General features: G+C 43.4%; 3 protein-coding genes across 4 annotated transcripts; all 3 read right to left on the minus strand.

Annotated features, from left to right (window-relative positions):
* Positions 1-850: 850 nt before the first annotated feature.
* On the minus strand, positions 851-15,395 carry stx7l (syntaxin 7-like). Of its 2 annotated transcripts, none has more exons than XM_017706994.2 (10): positions 15,297-15,395; positions 12,948-13,056; positions 10,445-10,514; positions 10,230-10,320; positions 8,539-8,676; positions 8,173-8,222; positions 7,746-7,842; positions 7,087-7,159; positions 4,902-4,984; positions 851-3,177 (listed from the first exon to the last, which is right to left on the minus strand). In XM_017706994.2, exons 2-10 carry the CDS (start codon positions 13,018-13,020, stop codon positions 3,082-3,084), a joined length of 771 nt encoding a protein of 256 aa, XP_017562483.1. In that variant the 5' UTR covers positions 13,021-13,056; positions 15,297-15,395; the 3' UTR covers positions 851-3,081. The 2 variants fall into 2 exon arrangements, with proteins under 2 accessions (XP_017562483.1, XP_017562484.1); XM_017706995.2 differs by lacking the exon at positions 15,297-15,395 and adding an exon at positions 14,975-15,138.
* Positions 15,396-19,356: 3,961 nt separating this feature from the next.
* On the minus strand, positions 19,357-20,331 carry LOC108432799 (trace amine-associated receptor 13c-like). Its single transcript, XM_017706903.1, has one exon. It carries the CDS (start codon positions 20,329-20,331, stop codon positions 19,357-19,359), a length of 975 nt encoding a protein of 324 aa, XP_017562392.1.
* Positions 20,332-22,637: 2,306 nt separating this feature from the next.
* LOC108432798 (trace amine-associated receptor 13c-like) lies at positions 22,638-23,597 on the minus strand. The gene has a single exon (XM_017706902.1). It carries the CDS (start codon positions 23,595-23,597, stop codon positions 22,638-22,640), a length of 960 nt encoding a protein of 319 aa, XP_017562391.1.
* Positions 23,598-26,072: the final 2,475 nt, after the last annotated feature.

The raw sequence follows: 26,072 nt of genomic DNA on the forward strand, positions 1-26,072 counted from the left end.
GCGTCGCTGCTCTCACGGCTCTTTCAGTGGGATTTCGGAGATCATCCAGTGCTGTGGAACCAGCGCCGAACGCTCTGAGCTGCTGGAGCTTCACTGCTGATGAAAATCCCGCTGCTCAGTTCTGACGGATTCACTCTGATTGACGTGAAGAACGCAGAACGCTCTGCTCAGGGGTCTCAGCTCCTCTCAGACTGAAGGAGCCAGTCAGGAACTCTATGACCCCCTCTTACAGTTGGAGTGTGATTGGTTCCTCGGCTCCTCACGGTTGTAAAAATATATGACCGACTTCAAATCGGATGAATCTTTTTGAATCGCCCTCTCTTTAGAACCATGAGTTCTATATAGAATCATTTCAAGCTTCATTTGCATGGTCAAATGCTGCTTCAGATTGATGGGGAATATGCTGAATTGGGCTCTATATAGAACCTTTTTGAAAGAATGGTTCTATATAGCCCTAAAAATAATTCTGCTGTTGTTGCAAGCTGAACACTGTAACCACAGCAGACCCCCAGACATGGTGCTATGTAGAACCATGTACTACACACTGTCCAGCAATCTGAAGAACCATTTTTCCACATAGTGGTTCTATACAGAACTGACGGTTCTAAAAACCATCTTTTTAAAAATGTGTGTGTTTGTAATTATATGTAGGTTACGTTGGCGTGACACATTAGGCCACATCATACAGTCTTTTGCCGGGCGGGATGAGCGCGACTGTGGAAAACGTCTGAAGAAAAATTTACGCACATCCAAAATTAACAACCAACAGAAATTGGTGTTCAGTTTTTCAGGCCAAAAGTGGACCCATCAATTGTAGCACTGTGTAAAAAAGTATAGAAACTCTTGCAAACAAAAGTAAAAATGGACTTTTATTGCTTTTAGATTAGTCTTTGCAACACAAACATAAAAAAGTGTCTCTGACAGCTAGAACTTCATTTTCAACGCTACATGTTGCATCACACCTCATGTTTTGATGGCACATAACACAAAGAGGTGAAACATTTTAAATCATTTATTAAACCAAGCATGGAAAATTATGCTCTGATTCAAATACATTTCTTGATAAGGCTGCATATATTATTAAGCAAAGTTAAGCTGCTATAAATATATATGTGATTACATTTTATCAAAGAATCTGCACAATTTAAACTAAAAACTGAAGAGATTCGAACTGTGCAAAAACTAATGATGAGAAATTAATTCTACCCTAAATCCTTGATTTGATGTTGCAGTAAAACCAGGACCTGCCGGAGAACAAAATGAGCTAGCAGGAAAGTTGTGGACATCTGTCTTTGACATAAAGACATGCACGCTGAATTTATTAGAAAAAAAAAAAAAGCACAACAGCTTTCCAGAAATGTGTTTGCATTAGACACCAAAGTTATCACAACTCTCAGACGTGACTTTCCTCCCTAAGCCTGGCTACTCCTCCCTACTCTCTTTTTGGCAAGGCATCACAATAACTCATGCAAAACTGGGACGCTTCTTTAAATGGCACTTCATGTTCTAGATATTCACTAACCTTCGCATGCCAACTCCTTCAGTCTTTCAACAAGCTAACTGCTTACGTTTTCCAGAAGGCCAATGACTGACCCAATTAAAAGTGGAAAAGACCAGACTCGGTGATCATTTCTGGTTTAGAGAAGCATCAGACGTGGCCATAAACCCAGTTATGATATCTGCTTCAAAGGCTACATTAAAACTAGTGTTGCATAGTGAATGCATGGACTGTTTACGGCAAGTGAACTGCTAACAATGGTGACCACACTGATAACATGGCAGGGTGAAATACATTAAAACAGATCAGATGCTTCACATTAATTAAGCCTACGTGCCCCGAATAGTCCAAATGAATTCCCTTCACAAGTGCTGGACAACGATTAGTATATTGATAATGGAAGCTCCCTACAACATGAAGGTTGGCAGAAGTCAAGACTGAATGACAGCTGGAGAAAATCATAGTAATTCATTTCTAACCTCTGCAGCTTGAGCTTGGCAATTTTGGCAATATATTATCCACCATGGGTCTGAAAATCTTGCATATTTTTCTGGGGTGTCTGAAAAAGTCTACAATATAATCAGTTTGACACAGAACAGCCAAGAGACTTACATTTACATTTATGGCATTTGGCTGACGCTCTAATCCAGAGCGACTTACAGTTTGATCATTTTACGCAGGCAGGCCAAGGCGGTGTTAGGAGTCTTGCCCAGGGACTCTTATTGGTATAGTGTAGGGGGCTGACCCTGGTAGGGGATTGAACCCCAGTCTACAGTGTAGAAGGCAGACGTGTTAACCACTACACTAACCAACCACCACTTTTACCACCATTGTACAGCAGAATGAAAATGCACTTGCCATTTGCAGAAAAGTAACTAGTAACTAATCTATTTCTATCATGTATTCATTTTCAAGCAGAGCATGGCTACACTGCAGAGCAAATATATAGCACTTAAGCTGTTCCTTCAACTTGCGCCAAGTTTCTGTTTCACACAATGGAAGTCTATGAAATTAAAGCCATCCTCTAAACAGACGTTAAAGGCTCCCGTTATGTTAACCGTGAAACTATCCAAATCAAAGCCAAGCTTTGACTTTTGGCAGGGAAAAATGGTTGAACTCGCCACTACCCTACATTCAGACTTGGCTCTCCAACAGGACAGCAGCGTTAACTTAGTGATTTTGATTACTCGTTTAATTTAATTAAAAGAAATGATCCACTGCGGCGCCAAAAAGGCAAGTAAAAGATTACATCTAAAATCCTCCAATTAGCACGATATAACCTGCACACCGCTAACTGAAGGTTACAGAATGGAGGGCATGAAAATTCTGATTCAGAGCTGCTCCATATGGAGCTTGTTGTAACTGACTGAACCTTAACGTCACTTTGTGGTGATTCACTGCCACATATCAATCATGACAATTCCCAACGACAGTAATTTAGTCCGAGATTTGGTCTATGCTCAGAAAAAAACAGGCCCTAAATCTTTTGGCCAATCTCATACATATATAGTGCTTTCCTCCTCGTCCTCCCGCCGGAAGGCATGTCAGCAGTCACCTGCGAGGATCCAGGTGAGCGAGACGTCTTATCCTTTGATCGATCCCCAGATGATGAGGCCCACGATCACAGCCAGCACCACCAGTACGACGATCAGGATGCAGATTTTCTTGCGAGATTTTTGCTGTGGAAATCAGAACTGGTGATTAACACACCACACCTAAGACTTATTTCTGATATTAATCACAGGAGCTTGGTGCACCCAGGCTCAGTCAAGAGGAAGACGGGCAACTGCAGAAGTCATCCAGCATTTACATTCATGGCATCTGGCTGACGCTCTTATCCAGAGCGACTTACAATTTGACCATTTTACACAGGAAGGTCAAGGTGGTGTTAGGAGTCTTGCCCAAGGACTCCTATTGGTATAGTGTAGGGTGTTTACCCAGGTGGGGGATTGAACCCCAGTCTACAGTGTAGAAGGCAGAGGTGTTACCCACTACACTAACCAACCATCTAGCATTGACCAGTGTTTGAAATACTCTCTCTACTTTTAGAAGAAGGAAAAAAAAAAAAACATTACCTCCCTTCTTTTATGTCTCTAAATAGTAACAATGAGTCTGTCTACTTTTCAGGTGCAGATAAAAACTTCAATTTCGTCTAGAAAAGTGACCCTGTGGTCAGTTTACCAGACAGGAGTCAACTCCAGTCTGGCACTACACTGGACACTACACTTTTTCTTTTACTGGAGAACCTCCATTCAGAAAGCTGTGTGGTCCAAGGTTAGGCCTAATCCCTGTACAGGACATTGACCCTGTGTGTGTCTGTTATATATCCTAAGCCTAAAGGCACAGGCTAAACGGAATTCTACATACATGGCATACCTTCATTCTAAAGCACGTGTCAGGCTCCTGTCCTCATGGGCCAGAACACTGCACATCTCATCACACTGCCTCGTTAAACCCACCCGATTCGGCTCATCAGCTAATTAGCAAGGCCTTCATGAACTGCACCGATGGCCTCAGCATTTTGGCCCAGAAGTTCATCGGGTTGACATGCCTTCTAGGGCTCTAAAGTGGCAGTCATTCTTTTGCAAAGGATTGAACGGAATGTATGTAACTGTGGGGCACCCGGTAATGGTGGGTAGACATTGTGGGTGCAAAAACAGTAAATCTAAAAAATTACTGGGAGCTGATCTGCCAGAATATACAATTCTACAGTGAACTGGGCTGAGCTTTCCCAGCCAGCACGTCTTCCCTTTTTTACCACTACTGAGCGGAGAAGGAAAAGGGCTTCTCTGCTTGAAAATTTCCGTACTGATGGGAAATTCTCAAAAATCTAGTTATGGTTTTGCAAACAGTGACCCTGCAAGATCTCTAGTCTTCGCAGAATCATAGTCTGTGACCAAAAACTCTGTGATGTTATCTCTGGATGCGAGAGGGTGTCAGACTTCAGTCTTTTAAAAGCCTTCTCAGAGTCTTCTGGTGTATGGTTAGCATTAGAAACCGTACTTCATCTGTTGATGCACAACTTGGGTTAGCTATCCTCTGGCTCTTCATTGATGGTCACTGCCGAGGACAGCAGCAGATCTGTGGTCAGAAACTGCTCAGCAACACAGTGGGGCTATAAAGTAGGTGTTTCTAATCAAGTGGCCAGTGAGTGCAGGCACAAGGCAGGTGTGTTTCTAATAAAGTGGCCACTGCATGCAAGTACAAGGTAGGCGTTTTTAATGCGGCCAGTAATCGGATGCACAAGGTAAGTGTTTCCAATAAAGTGGCCAGAGAGTGGAAGTACAAGGGGTGCTTCTAATGAAGTGGCTAGTGAGTGTGTCTGATCAATTACAGAAGTAAACGTACTTCATCTGGTTTTCGATCACTGTACAGGCTGTTGCAAGACGCGTGTTGGTTTTACCTGGTAAGTGGCAGCCCTGGCCAGCTGCTGCGTGGCAGACTGAACATTCACCTCAGCGCTTTCTACATTGGCCTCTATGCTGTCTGTGGAGAGAGGTTGGAAAGGGAGAAGAACGTTAATAAATGTCCCAGAGTGGAGCGCAGGAGGCAAGACCTACAACTCTGTTCAGACAGGTCAGCACAGAGAAAATGAACCTTTCAGTTAGGATTCACAGCATATTGACAGAACTGTGCCAGGAAAACAATCACACCGGTTTTGGCACGTCACCTACTCTCTACTCTCTTTTTATTAGGTTTTGTCTAATGGGTTTGTTTTTAAGCCCATGACTGAGTTGACTTACTCTTAGAGCGACGCGCATTCTGATGTTGTGTGTATATGTATATGTATATATATAGATAGATAGATAGATAGATATAAAAGGTATGTTCATGGCCCTGGTCTGGGTGTTTGGCCAGTGAACCAAATACTACAACATTATGTTCTGCAACATGACCGATGACCTCCAAACGGTTTAGCAACTCCAGCAACGCTTACAGTCAAACCTGCATGACGAGGCCTGTTGCTTTGACATTCAACGCTTAGTGGCTAAACAAACATTTCCACCGTGATTGCATGAGCTAGTCCCAGAGGACTTCATTAAGAGCGCTGGCCCTCTTAACACCTTTGATTGCTCTTCTCGGTCTGCGGGGTTGCATCAGTTCAACCGTCGACACCAACAGCTTTGGTTTTGCACCTGCTTTCATTAAATGAACACATTTGAACACATCTGGGAATTAAGTGTGAAAGTTCAACTAAAGCAGGTCATCAGAGACGTAGGAGGGTGCTGGCAGGCCACTGTTATGGTGCCAATGAGAGGTGTGTGTGTAGAAGTTAGTAGAACGGAAAAATAATAATAATTAATAAATAAATAAAGGGGCCTTTTCCTGAATGACACTGCAAATCCATATAACATACAATCAAATAACCAAAGGCCGGCCCAAATAATTCAAATATTTATTTGTTATCTTGGTTTTTAGTATTCAAAAGCTTCATCCTTTTCTAAGCCACAAAAAAAAGGAGCCTAAAATAGTATCAAAGGTTTCCTGATGGAATATTTCATGTTAATATATCGTCACTGTCCAAAGGAAACATCTCCATTTTTTCTTTTTTCTCTTCAAGGAGGACACACCTGATGAACGGACCAAAATAAAGCGCTCCAGAATCATGAGTAAAATGTCTTTACATTACACTGAAAGGTAAGAGGGTTTTTGCCCTTTTCTGTAAAGTTAGCATTTTGGAGATGCTTGTTTTTCTCTGGACAGCTACGATATGGAAAACGTTCAAATGGAATAAATTATAGCTGCTTTAGGTTTAGGCATCACGTCACTTGGTCTCACTTTACAGCAGAACTAGAAGAGCTGAGAAGTCACATGGCAGACTTTACATTATCAAATGATAAGAAAAATGCCATATTATAACACGGAGGCAAAACAAGCTCATCTCTAAGATCATCTCTAACATACAAGGACAGCAGTCCTTTTCCGAGCACCACCGTGCGTCCAATCTGGCCCCGACTTGTCAGGCTTTTTCCCCCTCTCTCTCTTTTCCAAACTGATTTCAGAGCAGCTTTAAAACCCGACGGTAAATCAGTTTGCTGTAACAAAAGCTCGAGAGTGGGGGCATCACTTCTTGGCCTTATGGCTTAGTGTCTAGACTTTAAACTTCAATGGCACGGAAGTGAGAAATGCCGTATGTCCGTACAACCAGTGTAAACGGGAACACTGGAAAAAATGGATATGCACCTTTTCATTCAGATGGACAAAAAAAAAACATAAAATATAAAGTTTTGGGGTGAATTTGAGAACTAGTGTTCAAGTGCTTGCTCAGAAATAGCAAAGATTATATGTTAAGGCCAGATCTAAACCAGATTAGATGCCACTTGGCTAATCAATGGACTTTGATTCCATATCACAGGCTTGTCCTGTGTTCTGCTAGAATGTGTGTTGTTACCTGTGTATGTCAGATTAGGCCCAGAGGCCTTATCATCTATTCTTACTAGACCCATAATGTTTAAGTGCTGTGCAGTAAAGCCCTGAGTCTGATATCAGGCCCGATATGCTTGTTTGTGTGTGTGTGTGTGTGTGTGTGTGTGTGTGCTCTGTGGTAATAACTCGGATGTTAATGAAAAGGCTTTAATAGCTCTTACCAATCATGTCTCCCTGCTCATGCACCATAACTGCTAGGTCTTTGAAGATTTCATTGATGTCAGTGATATCCGACTGAAAAACAGGCAGAGCAGGCAGTACAGCAGGTTAGCCTCAGTTATGGATAACTGGAGGAGCATATCTTGATTTTTGAGTATAAAAACTACAGTTGATCTATTATCCGGTAAACAAGGAATAGCCTATCTAGGCTCTTGTTCCTTTCACAGGATCTGCTCATAAATCACCTGATTTATAATTGTGACCCTAATCTTTTTTTTTTCCCCCATGCAAAGTCAAACTTTTTGGCCCCTGATGGATCCTCAGCTGTTTATCTGGTACAATTAGAGGGCCTTTTCAGTTAAGACAAGACCCTTAAACCTACAGGAGACTCGTGTAGGTTCTCTGGTGGTTCTGGATGGTAAATAAAGTGTCTATATCTGTGTTGTAGTCATGACGACGCCTGGTTCCCATCACCACCACTGTAAAGACGTGTGGACCACTTCACACCAAACCCTCTGAATCTCTCTGATTACATCTTAACCACCGAGTTATGCAGAAATTCCTCTTTACGATGAATAATTAATTGATTAAACATTCATTTTAAAGGATCTGTGGGGCCTATTTCACACTCCCTCTCACATCACTGGGATAACCGCCTCACCTCCAGCTGCCTAATGGCTGTCTCTCTCTCGTGAATGAGATGCAGATCTTCTTCAGTGATGCCATCCTCAAAACTCTGTTTTTGAGCTTGGCTCTCACTACAGAGAAGGAGACGAAGAGACTGAGCCAGAAAGTCAAAAGCAAAAATAAATAAATAAATAAATAAATATTTAAATGAAAATGAAATGATGGACACCAAGAAAAGAAACTAAAGGCATCCTGTTCATATTCAAATGTGCACTTTGCATGTGTGTTATAGTAAAACTACCAGAGAAGAGAGATAAGAGATTAACGGAAGAACGCTGCACATCTTTTCTTTGAATGTGTTACATCTCCGAAATGAAGAAAGAGAAGCTAGACAGATGCGTCCAACAAAGTAAACGTTTTGGTGACAGAAGGTTCTTTGCTGTACTGCTTGAGCCAATGACCTCTCATAAGGCGAAGCACCTCCTCCAAATGTGTCATCAGCAAAGCCACCCTGTGGACAAGAGGAGCACTGCACATTAAGGCAAGTCACATGACCATAACACCCAGGGAAAATGTGTCACTCCACCTAAGTAAACTGTAATGTGGTGTGTTTGACTGATTAAAGCAATTTAGTGTTATAATCAAATATAATGAAGCTGTAAGCTCCCCTATTAAACAACAAAATCAATGGAGCAATATTTCAAACTTAGCACATTATTATTATTGTTTTTATTATTATTATTGTTTTAACCATGAAACTTTACATATCTCAGCTCTCACTTCTCAGATTCTAACACTGAATACTGATTACGCCAAACTCTCCTTACCGAAACTCTTGAGCTGGCGCGAACTCTGGCCACAAACTCTTTCTGCTTCTCCGCTGCCTGTCTTTGGACTTTCTGGAAAATCGCCAGCGCGTTGGAGAAGTCGTTCACAAGCCGTTCTCGCTGTATCTTTCTTTGGCGCTGCAGGTGAAAAGGGTTACAGCTGAAATAACTGAGGCGCATCTGCTGCTGGTTCTATCAGTTTTTCTGAAATGTCAGCTCATCTAAGGGCTTCTGTCATTCACAGCAAACTTCTCAGGCCTGCCTTTCAGTCTCCACAATCATGCTGATGTGGTGGCCACATCTTCGAGCCATACTCTCCCCCATACTCTCAAATGACGTTTGGCTGTTTTTTCACGTCTGCCTGGTGCTAAAACCTTTTTAATACAGAATTACTGTTTATTTCCTGAATTTAACACACAAACATAAAATGTGGCCAATGTAAAAGTTTTGGCACAATTTTTCCAACATGTCAAACTCACAATATAATCAGAAACGGTGTATTAAAATGAGCAGGAAGTGCCATATTTAGGTGTGTCCCCTGTCGGGCATGTGTTAACTTATTTTCACTTAAAAATAACAGAAAACAAATCAATGACATCATCGCATGGGGGTGTTCAAACATTTTGCATATGACTGCGCTTGAGGAACACGCCCTTTTCACCTCTTTATACTTACATTCATTCACATTCGTGGTTGGTTAGTGTAGTGGGTAAAACCTCTGCCTTCTACGCTGTAGACTGGGGTTCAGTGCCCCACCTGGGTAACCACACTACACTATACCAATAAGAGTCCTTGGGCAAGACTCCCATCACATTGATAAGAGCGTCAGCCAAATGCCATCAATATATACACACTTCACTGTGAAGATGTGTTAATGTATTAAAAGGCCAGCTTCCCAGACTAAGCCTGGACTAAAATGAATTTCCAGCGGTGATTCACTGTTTGGGCCATAATTTAGTCCTAGACCAGCCCTTTCTCTCAGTTCAATCAAGTACTCAAGTACTCAAGTCACAAAAGCATTTCAAGGTCCTGGAGTGGTCTAGCCAGTCTCCAGACCTCAACCCCATAGAAAACCTTTGGAGGGAGTTGAAAGTCCGTGTTGCCCAGCGACACGTCTTTCTCAGTAGGAGAACTTGCACAATCAGTGGCTGACTGAATACTTTTTTACCCCACTGTAGATAAATATTATTAATAGCCCAACTGAACTCTTAGGGAAACAAAGACATTTGCAAGAGTTGTGTAAAAGACTAGCCCATTTACAGTCCAGTCGACATGCACGTCAGCACGGTCGGACCTTTCAGAGATAAGCAGCCGTATTACAATGCAGTTCACTTTTCCACACTGAGAAACATCCATGTTCCCTTTTTTTCTCTATATGTGAATATCTAACAACTTCTGTATCTGATGGAATGTTTTTCCTCCCCTCAGAAGCGCCGGCCTTTAATCTGGTATCACTCACGTTTGGTGCCATAAATCAGAGTCAGTGGAGTGATCTAAGCGTTTACGTCCAAATCCGTCTTAAACGTCCAGCCAGTTGGTCTGGACTGCATGTATTATTATCATTAATCTAAAACTAAGACCTTAAATCGGACTATAACGATCAACCTGCGCTGTGTGGACGATCAAGTCTTACAGTGGCAGTCTGGTGGGCATGTAAACCGTTTATCTGTGAAGCTGAACTGGAGCCCTACCTGATCAGCTGCGACGGGTAAAGAGGTGAACTCCTTCATGCACTTATCCGTTTCTTTAGCCAGCTGGTTCACGTGCTGCTGCTTCTGCTGCCTGTGTGTGCACATGACAACAGACAAACGCTGAATTAGTTCACAGACGTAAACACTGAGATGTTTCATTGAGATGTGAGGGACTGTGGGCACTGTGCATGTTTTCAGGCCCTGGCTTTACTCACAGTCTCTGTCGGAGATCTGGTGTGTCCTTGTCTGTTCCGAGTTGGGTCACTATTCTCTTGATTTCAGAGGCTGGTGGAAACAAAGGCAAAATATTTTGACAAGCAACACAGACTCAAAAATCACTCCTGGGCTACTTGATTTTGTCCAATGAACCATATTTACACCGCAATACTTATTGCTCATTATAGGGTGAGAACGTGTTAATTGGGCTCCGTTTACATTTGGCGTTAAAATGCATCCCGTATCTGGACGGTGCATTTCCGAGACAAGTGTAACTGTGATTGTGACTCTAATCAGGTCTAGCTGTCCTGATCCCAAAGGAAGATGAGCGCAGGCAGTAATCGGATCTTCGCGTGTGCACAATCTTGGTCCAACACCCACGATCGTATTAAACAAAACATTTCAATCCGTCTGCACATGTATTTGAACGTAGACTTACAAATGTGAATGCCGAATAGCAGTTTTCCCACTGTGAAGGCCTGTAGACGGTTTTCCAAAACGCTCCTGACTGCCGGGTATTTTTCTTTCCATGGTTTTGTGGCTGCCAAAGTTTAAGAACCAGCGCCAACTATGAACGACTGATGATCGCCTTCCAGCAGCTCACTGTCACCACTCATCTGTGATTCCTCATCACAAACAAACCACAAAGACTACAGCTGACAGTCCACACACACTTCGCTGGCGCCGGAAGAAAACCTGGTATCTCCATTTTTGATGTTTTTCAGTTTTTGACGTCAGGTGAAAACTCCAGTTACCCTTTAAATTGTATGTAAATTTCATGAGGAACGGACTGAAACACATGACCCAGAATGACTTGGAAAAAACTCTGGTTCCTTTGACGTACATTAAAAGTAAAGCAGTTGTATTCCTTTTCCTGAAAAGTTGCCAATTTGGAGATACAGGGTTTTCCTTTCCGACAACAGCGATTTATTTAACATGCCTGCGCAAAAGGAACAAACATCCATAGCAAAAGTTGGTAAAAGCCTAAAACTCTAAACCTGCACTGTACAAAGTAAACACGCTGCCTGACCGTCTTAACAAGTAAACACGCTGCCTGACCGTCTTAACAAGTAAACACGCTGCCTGACCGTCTTAACAAGTAAACACGCTGCCTGACCGTCTTAACAAGTAAACACGCTGCCTGACCGTCTTAACAAGTAAACACGCTGCCTGACCGTCTTAACAAGTAAACACGCTGCCTGACCGTCTTAACAAGTAAACACGCTGCCTGACCGTCTTAACAAGTAAACACGCTGCCTGACCGTCTTAACAAGTAAACACGCTGCCTGACCGTCTTAACAAGTAAACACGCTGCCTGACCGTCTTAACAAGTAAACACGCTGCCTGACCGTCTTAACAAGTAAACACGCTGCCTGACCGTCTTAACAAGTAAACACGCTGCCTGACCGTCTTAACAAGTAAACACGCTGCCTGACCGTCTTAACAAGTAAACACGCTGCCTGACCGTCTTAACAAGTAAACACGCTGCCTGACCGTCTTAACAAGTAAACACGCTGCCTGAACGTCTTAACAAGTAAACACGCTGCCTGACCGTCTTAACAAGTAAACACGCTGCCTGAACGTCTTAACAAGTAAACACGCTGCCTGACCGTCTTAACAAGTAAACACGCTGCCTGACCGTCTTAACAAGTAAACACACTGCCTGAACGTCTTAACAAGTAAACACGCTGCCTGACCGTCTTAACAAGTAAACACGCTGCCTGACCGTCTTAACAAGTAAACACGCTGCCTGACCGTCTTATTAACGAAGCCTGAAGTGTGACAGTGAAAGCACTGATGTCAGCAGCACTGGGGGCTAAAAAGGCTATTTAAAAGTGAGCGTTTCCAGACTCCAGATGTTGTGCTCTGAGTTAGTGGGTTATCAGAGCAACATGTGTACATTCATAACAAAGACATCGCCTCCTTATTAACTAACAATCACACATTATTCATTTCAATATTTGAACATTCGAATAGCAAAAATAGTTCGATTCTATTCCTCCTATTAAAACGTAGCTGTTTTTGCGGCCGACCACCAGCGCTGATTCAACGTGCCCAATCGGCCAAAAAAGCCCTGATGAGGACTGAGTAGGCCCAACAGTGCCCAGCCTGCCCACTCTGTTCTGGCACCACAGCAGTCTTGGATGGAAATTTTAATACCCCCCCAAAATGAAATCCAATCAATATCTGGAAGGAGAAGCTACATTTCAAAAGGCCCAGTGTAAACGTGACAGGATCAGATGATTATTCTATCACCACAACTGGTTACTGCTGCCGAGCGTGAAAAGGGCCCAAGTCGGTCAGACGCTAGACTTCGCTGGGAGACAGTCGAACGTTTGTTCCGCTTTCCCGAAGCTGCTCACCGATACGTGTGATGTGTATATGATGTGCATTAAACGGTCGTATGAACACGGCGAACTGCGAATTGTTTACCAGTGAAACCTAGAAGCTTAATTCACCAACTACAAGTCAAATTCAGTCAGCGACACACATCCGACTCACTGTGCTGCGTTATGCTCTGGATGTTCGAGCCGATCGTCTGAGCTAGCAGATTTGGGTCTCTGGATCCCGACATGGTGACGAACAAGCCGGGCTTTCAGCTCCTCCAACACTACAAACGAGAAAATGGTAGAGATGTAGCAGCAAGAAAGAAAAGCCAAATTCAGCGCACCATCCGCCCTACAGCAGAAATAAGGCCAGTGTTGCCGAGTTTGGCTCAGAAGCACATATAGAGCACAGAGATGATCAGACACGGCACTTTAGATTCACTTTCATGAAAGCATTTTTTTTGTGGGGGAAAAAGAATTACTTCTCCTTTATTTGTGGTATTCTTAGAACATACAGCCACCGCAAACCAGCTAGTTTCACATTCTTAAACACAAGTGCTGCAATAGATGATTTGGGCAATGCCTTAGAAGAACATGGGGCAGGTGTGGGCTGGAGGTTAGGAAGGTCGCCGGTTTGAACCCCAGAGCTGGCAGTATGTGACTGAGGTGCCCTTGAGCAAGACGTCTAACCCCCAACTGCTCCCCACTCCAGGTAAGCGTGCTCACTAGTGTGTATGTGGTGTTTCGCTGCACGGACGGGTTAAATGAGGAGGTGAAATTTCCCCGTTGAGAGACTAATAAGGGTCACTTAATCTTATTTTAATACTTATTTTAAAGAACCTCCTCATAATGTAAAGGCTGTTTATGTACTTAAGGATTCTTACAAAAATCATGACGTGATGTAAAGGTTCTTCACACTCCTACATCTGTTCTTGGCTCTTTAGGGAACCAAATGTGGTTCTTCTATGGCTTCACGCAAATCACCCTTTTTGGCTCCTTCATTCTTAAGACTGTACGTCTTAACCTTTAGCAGTGGGTAGTAACCTGGTACGTTCACTCAACCTCAGCTCCGCAGACCTCAGCTTTTGATGGTTTGTACTTGAATACGAATTCTTATAACGTTCAGAGTCTTTTTCTGACCATAACAAGGTCCACTGCAGTTCTAGTTCTCAGAGGACCCAGGCACTCCACCTGGGTTTACATCTGCTAGAGTCTTCATTCCAGCAGAGTAACTGTACACCGACCAGCCACTTCACCACTTCGTTCAAACCACATTCTCGTATCTACGCTCATTGTCCGTTACCGTACAGGAGCATTTTGTAGTTCATCTGTTTTTCTGCATACTTTGTTCACACCTTTCTTCAATGGTCAGGACCCCCACAGAGCAGGCGTTATTTGGGTGGTGGATCATCGGCACTGGAGTTCCACCAACGTGGTGGTGGCATTGAGCAGATGTGAGCGCATCAAACACAGCGGTGCTGCTGGAGTTTTTGAAGACCTTAGCGTCGCTGCTGGACTGAGCACAGTCCACCAACCAGCGTCCTGTGACCAGTGATGACGGACCAGAACAGCGTTTCCCCAACCCTGGTCCTGGAGGCCCACGTTTTTGTGCTTTTCCTCCTTTAACACACCCACTTTAACTCAATAACGGGCTGACCAGGTGAGCGGAGATCAGACAAAACCCTAAAAACCGAGCAGGACAGTGGGCCTCCAGGATCATGGCTGAGAAAACACCGGACCAGAGGACGAACAACACAAAGCAGATGAGCTGCCGTCCCTGACTTTACATCTACAAGGTGGACCGACGAGGTAGGAGTGTCTAACAGAGTGGACAGTGAGTGGACACAGTGTTTAAACACTCCAGCACCACAGCTGTGTCTGATCCACTCGCACCAGCGCAACACACACGAACACACCACCACCACGTCCACTGTGGGGTCCTGAACAGGGTAACAAAGCATCAGAGAAACAGATGGACTACAGTCTGTAACCGTGGAGCTCCAGAGAGCTGCTCTCTGGTCAGTGGAGCTGACACGGCGGACAGGGAGAGTGGCAGGAAGCGGCCGGTCGGCGGGTGACGGCTTCAGGCCCTTATTCCTCTGTATGAAGGACATCAAGAGCTTGACATGCTGGAGCTTCATCGTCCACCAGGTGCACCTGCTGAGCTTTAACCAAAACGAAAATATGCGGAAACAAACACACCCTGAAGTGCCAGTCCACTCAAACGGACGACAGTGCGGACTGGATGTGGGTCAACCTACAGCCTTCGGCCTCGAGAGGCAAGAGGAGACCTTCGCAGAAGCCAAGCAAAGCACGGAAAGCACTCGTTTGCACATTAAGTCGCATTTTAGCGACATAAAAGCGCCGAGCAAAGAGTCCACGCAGCCTTCCGGCGCGGCGCCGCTGTAATACAGTCATTCTGGCTTCTGCCAGTCAAACTCGGGGGATTAAAGCCCCTCCAGCCCAAGCTCGCACCGTCTCAGGCCCCCCTGACTGGGATTAAGTGTCTCTTTTCAGGCTTTACCTCGACTTTGTTGCAGCGAAAGCGCCCACAGCAAACCTCCTCGGCTGGAGCGGAGCCCGTCATGTGACGCCTCGGTGCGGTTGGGATTGGTTGGCTTTCAGTGACTTTCAGCCTCAAGGAGGACACGCAGGGTTTCCTTTTCCCACCCATATTCCGACAAGCCCCGCCCCCCCGGCGCCGGGAAAGGGCCCTCAAAGGGCCTGAAGTGTGTCTGCACTGAAGTACTGACTCCACTACAGCTACTGAGCGCTAGAAGACTCAAGTCTGACAGTCTCTCACATCTAAAGACGATGTCGCTGAGGGTTTAGGCCCAGACTACGGTTTTACAAGACTGGGGGTCTTGCAGGGGGCACTATTTGCAAGCCTGCAACTAGAGTTTTGAGATTTGTCCCCATCTGGTGGAAGTTAAAATTATAATTAATATAATATAATTAATATTATATATATATATATATATATATATATATATATATATATATATATATATATATATATATATATATAATAGTGATGTTCTGGATGTTGGTGTGTTTGTTTCCCCATCTCCAAGCCTCTCCTCCTCGAGGAAGCCCAGTATTATATGTAGTTAAAAAGCAGCTCCTGGTTTGACCAATCAGTGCTCAGTAAATTGAGCTCATGATGTAATTGATGATATTAACGAGTCTCTGTGGCGGCTGTGAAGGTGTGCAGGAAAAATATGGACCCGAGAAATTCTTGTTACTGTTTATTGTTTTTCTGTTTATCTGAATTATGAATACGACTTTATTCTCATGTATATTGTGATAAAGTCACTGCTGATGGAAACTGTTTAAACATTCGCTTAGACGCCCTAAAACTTTCACACAGTGCTGAATATATTATTATTATTATTATTATTATGCATCATGGAAATGTCTTCGAGTATTAGGATATAATATTTTTGCCATATTGCCCACCCCTAGCTCAACCAGAAGCAAAAGTCTCCTGGAGAGCTCAGTTCCTCTGCAGTGGAACGTCTTAGCCCAGGAGTGCCCAGTCCTAGTCCAGGAATTCTACCATCCTGGAGATCCCAGATCCCACACACATTTACATTTACAGCATTTAGCAGACGCTCTTATCCAGAGCGACTTACAAGAAGTGCTTTGTCAATCTAGAGAAAGTATCTTTGCTAGTTACCAATAGCTTAGAGAAAAAGACACACCTGGCTCTAATTTTCAGATGCCCCTGAAGGCCTTCATTACCTGGATCAGGGGCGTTTAGGGTTGAAGCTAAACCCTGCAGGGTGGTTAACCTCCAGGACCAGGATTGACCACTCTTGTCTTAGTCCATCCATCATGTATCAGCACTGGAACTGAATTTCGTAAGGCTCTGTGTGATTCCACAGTTGGGGAGCCATTTGCGTCCCACCGATATCACATACACAGACGTGAACGTTAAGTGAAGTTAAAGGACATTTTATAGTTTCCTTTATAGCAAAATAAAGAACTTAAAATATTAACAAAATCTAACTACAGCACTTATAAAGCAGCCCCAGCCCACTACAACTGCACTTTGCCTTGGAATATAACCATTAAAATACTTCAGAAATCATATAGTTTTTTGCATAAATGTGCAAATCCATTCAATTTTTTTAATTCAATTATTTATCATGCATTATATATCAAGGAATTTTATAGGTTAAGAATATTTCACCTCATTTATTCCACAAGTCAGCATGTTCAAGATGAATTTGCTTCATCTGAATTTCTGAAAGAGGAAAAGAATTATTTTCTATAATATTTATAATATGAATATAGATTTAAAGCAAATTATGGATAAAAACGGAAGCATGGGAATGCTATTAATGTCCTCATACCATTAGCACAGATGATAGTTAACCACATTCTGTGTAATTTCTAATTGTGTGCTAAAAGTAGGTTCAATTAAGGTCAATTAAGCCTCTGTCAGCAAAGAAAGTCTGTACGAAATGAGACATCGGCCCTCGTTCATCAATACCCAGTAAAGTTTGCTCTCAACTGTGTTCTTGAGAAGGATCCTAAGAGAAAGTCTTCGTCAGGTTCGAGACGTGTTCTTAAAGCGCAGAACTCTTCTCATCTTTGTGCTCTCGAGTGTGTGGAGATGCCGTTCTTCAGATAAGAGAACACTGGCGAGTCAGAGTCTTCATGAACGCTGCGTGAGTGGGTGTTAAGAAGAAACGTCTTTTTAAGGACGGTTGGTGAACAAGGACCTACTGTTCCCATGGACGGTTAATAAAATTTTTGAATGGTCGATGGTTTCATGTTAAAAACATTGAAGAATATACTCCTCTCCCCAGGCCAGTGTCCACACCAATATCACGCGGGACGAGACAGGGCTGTAGTTTATCTCCATTATTGTTTGCCCTTTCCATTGAGCCTTTGTCCATTGCAATTAAATCCTTAAAACTTTTCAGGGTATGTTCCGCTCTGGTATCGAATTGAAGTTGTCATTATATGCAGATGATTTGCTGTTATATGTTATATGTAAAAATGTTGAAAAATGATGAAACAAATCCTTAAATCTTCATTTATCCCACAGAGCCGTTTAAATGACAGGCCTAAAATATACACACAATCATTAGTCATTCAGTCCTTCAGTAATCCTTCATAATCTGTCAGTGAATGAGCGGCATCTTATCAGCTCCACCTGCTGTGTGGGTGCAGTTTGTAGTTCTACGGTTACAGACTGTATGGATGGCTAAATCCATGTTTCAATTTGGCTGCAGCAAATATTATTAGGTATATATGATGTACTATTGGTCATTTTTATAAACAGCAGTACATGCATTCCTTAGAAACCACATAATGAAGTCTACTGAAAACTATTTTTACAGTAAGTACATGTCAAATGTAAGGACGGGGACAAGTTGGCTGACAATCCTCTTAAGTAAACTGTGATTTCTTGTTGTTCTTCGTGGTTTCTTTGATGGAACTGCCCTTTTTGTGCTCTAGGGCCACAGTAAGATCACAATAAGGACATACAGAGTCATTAACGCCTACAGAACAATGGAAGTGAATATCAGATCAATAAGACTCAGACTGTTATTGATAGGTAATGCACATTCTCTCATGGAGACCATGAGGCCACTCTTTCCACATAAGCGATAGCTATATAATCAGCAATATACCAGTCTCCTGCAATAAGCATGGCATTATATAGGGTCACTGTGTGAACAATTGTGTTGAGAAAGTGATTGAAATTTTTTGGATTTTTTTTTTCTGTGATGTAAGCAAGTGTCACTAGGCTTCACACACTCTAACCAGTTTCCCTCAGCCAGAGAAGGAGTGATAAAGTTGTGTACTGGAACAGGAATCGCTAAGAACATACTAATTCAGAAAAAAAAGACATTTAATTCATAAAGCATCCATCCATCCATCCATCCATTTTCTAAGCCGCTTCTAAGGTCGCGATTCATAAAGCAATGACCTAAAATATTATTGCTGCTTTCTCTCACTGTTTACTGATCTCCAAACCATGACTTAGCATTAGTTTATTTATGTGGTGGGGACTACAGTGCTTACTTTTGCGTACAATCTCTAAAATAAGTGTAGAGGCAAATGGAGGCCCTTGGAAAATGTAGAATCAAGGAGGATCCTAACCTGGGAGCATAAATCACAAAGGAAACGCCACTACTTCATTTCAGCCTGTGCATTTAGTGGGCCTGTGTTATCGCAGACTATTTTCTTGATCTGTGATCTGCAGCATGTTTAGTTACACTAATCAGGCGTAACATCATGACCACCTCCTCGTTTCTACGCTCACTGTCCAGTTTATCAGCTCCACTGACCGTATAGCTGCACTCTGTAGTTCTACAGTTACAGACTGTAGTCCATCTGTTTCTCTGATACTCTGTTACCCTGTTCTTCAGTGGTCAGGACCCCCATGGACCCTCACAGAGCAGCTAGTGGTGGATCATTGGATCATTCTCAGCACTGCAGTATGTGGTGGTGGCGCCTGTAATTGTAGAACTACTGCTGGTAAAATCTACACTGAGCACCAGAAACAAGAACAAGTGGTCATAATGTTAAGCCTGCTCGGCGTACATGCAGCGAGATACACAGCATCACGCCAACTTGTGCAGTGTGAAAAAAAGCTTCAGTGATTTTTTAAACCAAGGGTAAGATATTGCATAAACGAAGGGATTCATACAGGAATGACCGTAGAAAAGGCATAACATGATGGTGATTCTCAGAGTGGGGTCTGGAAGATTTTCTAAATTGATAAGAGTCATGTATCCAGGGATCCAGCACACCACATACACCAGAACAACAATCCCTAATGTTTTGCTGGCTTTCAGCTGTGAATTCCTAAAGAGTTTCCTTTTTTCAGACACTGTTTTCTGCATCGTGAAGGAAATGGCTTTTGCGTGTCGCAGAGCCACTCTGAGAATTAAAAGATACAGACTTATTATTGCGGCACATGGCAGAGTGAAGCTGAAAACGATATCAATAAGACCCCATGTATTATTGGCTGGCACTGCGCACTGAAGGAGACAAACCAGCTTTCTTTCCCCCTTTGAGTTACCAATGTAAAGAACCACGTTATACAAGACGGAAGAAATCCATCCACAGCTTATACATATCCGCAAAGTCTTTGAAGTCACTTTCGCCATATACAGGAAAGGATTCCACAGGGCAAAATAGTGATCCGTGGCTGCGAAGACAATGTTGCACAGAGACACGGAGCCGACGATGGAGCTGATGAAGTGAAACACGGGGCAGAGGCTTTTCATACGCTGTAAACACATGTCAAGAATCATAAGACCCTGCATTGGCATCACAAACACTCCAACCAGAAAATCCGACACAGCCAGAGAGCAGATGATGAAGTTGGTTGGTGTGTGGAGCTGCTTGAAAATCGCAATAGAAGCAATCACCACTATGTTACCGCACACTGTCAGCACAGACATGACCGATATAAACAGGAACAGAGCCAAATCACCGTAATTCAGACGAAAGTCCACAGAGCAGCTTGCGTTGTACAGTGCAACACAACGATAATCCAGATGAGCAAAGCCTGTTTCAGAAAGCTCTTCCATTAAGATCACTCTCACAGTACCAAACCATTCCAGAGGTTTCAATACGCATCAAACTTGCAATGGACTGGTTTGCCTTTTATACCCAACCCAAGGATGATGTAATGCCTTGATGTTGTTACATAGTAAAGTTGTAGCTTTTGGCAAGCACCAGTGGAAAGAGACCACCACCAGAGGTCAGTGTGAACTCACTGCTTTGCTGTTGTTTTCATGCTTTGCTTTGTGGTTTGTAACTGCTTTTCATGGTTTGTTTGTAACAATGTTTCAATGGACCCTTTGATTAAGAACCATAAAGTGTCAGCAGGGTAAAACTTATGCACCGTGTAACTACTGCATATACAAATGCCAATGTAGTCTACTGTAGCTCTCAAACCACAAGCTACATAGCTTAAATGCTGTGTGTGTGGGGTATCGGTCAACATTAGCTCTGTTACTGCTGCGTCTGGCTCGCATGAAGCGGTCACTGTGTCTTGTCCAGCATGCCAGTCTTCTTCTTCTTTCGGCTGCTCCCTTTAGGGCTCGCCACAGTGGATCATCTGCCTCCATCTTGCCCTATCCACTGCCTCCTCTACTTTCACACCAACCATCTCCACTAATATATCCACTATTCCTCCTCAACACATGTCCAAACCATCTCAACCTGGCCTCTCTGGCTTTATCTCCTAACTGCTCCACCTTCACCGTCCCTCTGATCTGCTCATTTCTAATCTTGTCCATCCTTGTCACTCCCAAGGAAAATCTCAGCATCTTCATCTCCGCCACCTCCAGCTCAGCCTCCTGTCTTTTAGACAGAGCCACAGTCTCCAAACCAAACATCATAGCAGGACGCACTGCTGTCTTGTAAACCTTCCCTTTCACTCTTGCTGCTATCCTTCTGTCACACATCAGCCCTGACACCCGTCTCCACCCACTCCATCCTGCCTGCACCCTCTTCTTCACCTCTTTTCTGCACTGTCCATTGCTCTGGATGGTTGACCCAAAATATTTGAAGTCATCCACCTTTACGGACTGTAGATGATGAAACCCCTAAATTCCTTGCAATTGGACGTTGAGAAACGTTGTTCTTAAACTGTTGGACTATTTGCTCACGCAGTTGTTCACAAAGTGGTGAACCTCGCCCCGTCCTTATTGTGAACGACTGAGCTTTTCAGGGATGCTCCCTTTATACCCAATCATGACACTCACCTGTTTCCAATTAACCTGTTCACCTGTAGAATGTTCCAAACAGGTGTTTTTTGAGCATTCCTCAACTTTCCGGGTCTTCTGTTGCTCCTGTCCCAACTTCTTTGGAACATGTTGCAGGCATCAAATGCAAAAAGAGTGAATATCTTGTCTTTGTAGTGTGTTCAATTGAATATGGGTTGAAAAGGATTTGCAAATCATCGTATTCTGTTTTTATTTATGTTTTACACAACGTCCCAACTTCACTGGAAGTGGGGTTGTACGTATAGATGTTCCTTTCTGCATTTTTAAAACATTTGAACTTGGTACAGGTTTATACAGCCATCATGTGTTTTATTAGTTTGATATATAACTATGGGAAGACAGTGGGAGGCTGTATATAATTTTGGCTTAATGGCCACAGATCAGCAATTGCATTTTTTAGGTGTTGTTGCAGGTGTCACGTTGTTGCAGGTGTCACTTTTAGACCCGGTGTTTTGGGAAGATATCCCACTTGCTTTTATTATTGAAGGAATATAAAGAGAGCCAACTAGTGTAAATAAAGAAACCGGACACAGTAAATCAGAAAACTGTATTTTAATATAGTGAATATATACACACGTACACTTTCTAAGCCGCTTCTCCATCTGGGTTGCGGGGGGAGCTGGAGGCTATCCCACAGTGGAAAGGCAGGATACATCCTGGACAGGTCGCCAGTCCATCACAGGGCAGACACACACACACACACACACACACACCCCTAGAGGCAATTTAGCGTATTGAATTGGCTTGGACTGAGGGAGGACACCTAGGTACATGGAGGAAACCCACAGAAACACGAGGAGAACGCCTACACTGAATACAAGGGCATTAAAGTGTAAATAAGAGAACTATGATCTAAAGTTTTTCACACAGAGAAAAGTTATACAGAACTTATTCTAGTGTAATATTTGAGAATGTGGTAAATCTATCAAACATTTACCTTCAAAATCACAAAAAAGTATAAATAGACACATTATTTTTATATTTATCAAATATATGACCAAAAATTAAATAAAAGATAAAATAAAATAAAAGATTATTTAATTATTACTTAAGAATGACCAGAGAAAAGAATTCAAAATGCACATCTTTTGAATGTAGAGCTTTCAGTGTAAAGCAAAGATCCTCACTGATTTCCTAAACCAAGGAAAAGAAATAGCATAAATAACGGGATTGATACAAGAATTGCTAAAGAACAGACACATCAAATAGGTGATGCTGACAGAGGGGTTTGGAAGACTCTCAATATTCACTAGACATGTGTACCACGGGATCCAGCACATCAGATACACCAGCACAACAGAGCCTAATGTTTTGGTTGCTTTTAACTCAGATTTCTTCCTCTGCTGAGATGCAGTTAACTTTACTGTGTTGGAAATAGCTTTCGCATGTTTTAGGGCCACACGAAGAACTCTAAGATATAACAGTATTATTGATAAACAGGGAACAATAAAGATGAATATTAAATCAATAAGGCCCCAGGTGTTACTGACCGGTATTGCACATTCTCTGAAGCAGATCACGTTTCCTTCCCCTCGTTCTGAACTGCCAACATACATCATTATAAGATTATAGCAGAATGAAAAGCACCAGCCGAAACTGATACACACTGATGTAGTTCTCACCGTCATTTTTGCTGCATAACCGAAGGGGTTGCATAAGGCGAAATACCGGTCTGCTGCAATCAGCACAACGTTATAGAGAGACACTGTGCCAACAATCATGCTGATAAAGGAATAAACAGGACAGAGAGTTTTTCCATGATGTAAACATGTATCTACAAGCAAAACACACTGTAATGGCATCATAATCGCTCCGATTAAAAAATCGGACACAGCCAGAGAGAGGATGATGAAGTTAGTTGGTGTGCGGAGCTGCTGGAAAACGACAATGGAAATGATCACGACCATGTTTCCACACACTGTCAGCACAGACATCACCAACATGAACAGAAAGACACTCAGATCACTGCCGTTCAAAGGAACATCCTCAGAGCAGCTTCCATTCAGAAATGCACTGCAGCGGTAATCCGCATGGGCAAAAAAGGTCTTCGAGGAATCTTCCATTGACAGACCCTATGCAGAAGCCTTTTTTTCCATTCTGTGGCTTATGTCAAAATAACCAGGTGCAGGCACTATGGGTTTGAACACATGGATGACTACCTGTGCTTCTGTTTATACACCCAAATGCACGGGAGTGGTCACCACGGCTTACATCATCATTACTCAAGTCATTGGATATTTCATGCTGCAGAAAGACACTGTGATGAGGTGTGTTATTGTTTATTGCTGAGTGTTATTATTGTTCAGGATTTTCCTTTGTTTATGCAGCTGTGGTTGGCCAATATTTAAGAAATGCTTGTAGATACACTATATGGACAGAAAAATTGGGGAAGTATTTTCCTAATTATTGATTTCAGGTGTTTCAGCTACACCCATTGCTAGACAGGTAGATAAAATTATGCACATAGCCTTGCAGTCTCGTTAGACAATCACTGGCAATAGAATGGGTTGTTCTGATGAGCTCAGTTATAGGATGCCACCTCTGACCACAAGACAGTTTGTAAAATTTCAGTTCTCCTGGGTCTGCCCTAGACAACTGTAAGTGCTATTGTTATGAAACGGAAGCACCTCAGAGCAACAACAGCTCAGCCACAAAGCAACAAACTGTGCAAACCCACAGAGGGGGTCGACGAGTGCTGAAACGCACACTGTCTGTCCAAGCGTGTTCCTTAGATAGACACCGAACATTACCTGCCTGACCGCACTGTACCAATTGTAAAGGTTGGTGGAGGGGGGATTATGGTGTGGGGTTCTTTTTCAGGGGTTGGCCTAGAACCCTTAGTTCCAGTGAAGGTAAATCTTAATGCTTTAGCACCAAGACATTTGGACAATTGTCAAGTCAAGAGACTTTTATTTTCATTCCATCAATGTGGAAGTACACATTGTAGTGACATTACATTGCTCCCATACAAAGTGCAAACGTGCAGACATTGTGTGAAAACTAAAGATTAAGAGAGAAACAATAAATAGAATAAATTAAACAGACATTAGACACAGTAAACAGACAGGACAGTGCAGCACCGACACAGCACTCACTCTGGACATGAGGTCGTGGAATAAGGAGCAGAGATATTAACCTGCTGTGATCTGAGAGTCACACAGTCAGACAGACATAAACACAGCAGATACTGAGGTAGAAAAACCAGAGTAAACAGTGAAAATACAGAGTAGCAGCAATGATCCAGACAGTGCAAGTAGAGCATCAAAAGAGTTGTGTGTGTGGAGTATGTGGGGGGGGGGGGGGGGGGGGGGGTTAGCTCAGTCCTTGTGAGTTTAAAAACCTGATTGCTTCAGGAATAAAGCTGTTGCAGAGTCTGGCAGTGGTGGCACAGGTGCTCTGGTACCTCCTGCCAGACAGCAGCAGTGAAGAGTCCGTGTGAGGGGTGGATGGGGTCGTCCACAGTGCTAGTGGCTTTCCAGATACAACGTGTGGTGTAGATGTCCACGATGGAAGGAAGAGAGACCCCGCTGATCTTCTCAGTTGCCCTCACTACATTCGCTGTAGTGTCTTGCGGTCTGAGGCGGTGCAATTCCCAAGCCAGGTGATGATGCAGCTGCTCAGGATGCTCTCTATAGTCCCCCTGTAGAACATGATGAGGATGGGAGGGGGGAGATGAGCCTTCTTCAGTCTCCGCAGGAAGGAGAGGTGCAGCTGGGCTCTGTTGGCTATGAAGTTGGTGTTGAGGGACCAGGTGAGGTTATCTGTGATGTGGACACTGAGGAACTTGGTGCTCCTGATGATTTCCACAGCAGAAACAGTGAGGTTAAGGGGGGGTGGTCACCTCGCACTCTTCGGAAGTCAACAACCATCTCCTTAGTTTTGTTCATATTCAGGGACAGGTTGCTGGTTCCACACCAGTCCGTTAACTGCTGCACCTCCTATCTGTACGCTGACTCGTCGTTCTTGCTGATCAGACCCACCACAGTCGTGTCATTAACAAACTTGATAATATTGTTTGAGCTGCACTTTGCAGTACAGTCGTAAGTCAGCAGAGTAAACAGCAGTGGACTGAGCACACAGCCCTGAGGGACACCGGTGCTCAGTGTGGTGGTGCTGGAGATGTTATTTCCTATCCTGACTAGTCTATGAACAGCATTCTGACATAGGCATCTTTATTGTCCAGGTGGGTGAGAGCCAGGTGGAGTGTGGTGGAGATATGTCACCTGTTGAGCGGTTGGGGCGATATGCAAATTGCATTGGGTCCAGTGAAGATGGAAGCTGGTCTTTAATGTGCCTCATGACAAGCCTCTCGAAGCACTTCATGATGATGGGAGTGAGTGCAACGGGACGGTAGTCATTGAGGCAGGACACTGGAGACTTCTTTGGCACAGGGCTGATGATGGTGGACACGTTGGAACGACTGCAGTGCTCAGAGAGATGTCGAATATGTCTGTGAGAATCAGAGATCAGCCAGCTGACTTGCCTCACTTCCGCTTTCTCGCGCATTGCTTTCAGGCCAGCAGGCTCACGCAGTGCCG

This window comes from Pygocentrus nattereri, chromosome 4, assembly GCF_015220715.1.
Source record: "Pygocentrus nattereri isolate fPygNat1 chromosome 4, fPygNat1.pri, whole genome shotgun sequence".
NCBI lineage: Eukaryota > Metazoa > Chordata > Actinopteri > Characiformes > Serrasalmidae > Pygocentrus > Pygocentrus nattereri.

Coding starts and splice junctions, on each gene's coding strand:
- stx7l (XM_017706994.2), bottom strand. CDS start 13,020: ATGTCGGGATCCAGAGACCCAAATCTGCTAGCTCAGACGATCGGCTCG. Junction 10,515..12,947: donor CCAGAGCATAACGCAGCACA/GTGAGTCGGATG, acceptor TGTTTCCACCAG/CCTCTGAAATCAAGAGAATA. Junction 7,843..8,172: donor GGTGCTTCGCCTTATGAGAG/GTCATTGGCTCA, acceptor CCTTCTCTGTAG/TGAGAGCCAAGCTCAAAAAC.
- LOC108432798 (XM_017706902.1), bottom strand. CDS start 23,597: ATGGAAGATTCCTCGAAGACCTTTTTTGCCCATGCGGATTACCGCTGC.
- LOC108432799 (XM_017706903.1), bottom strand. CDS start 20,331: ATGGAAGAGCTTTCTGAAACAGGCTTTGCTCATCTGGATTATCGTTGT.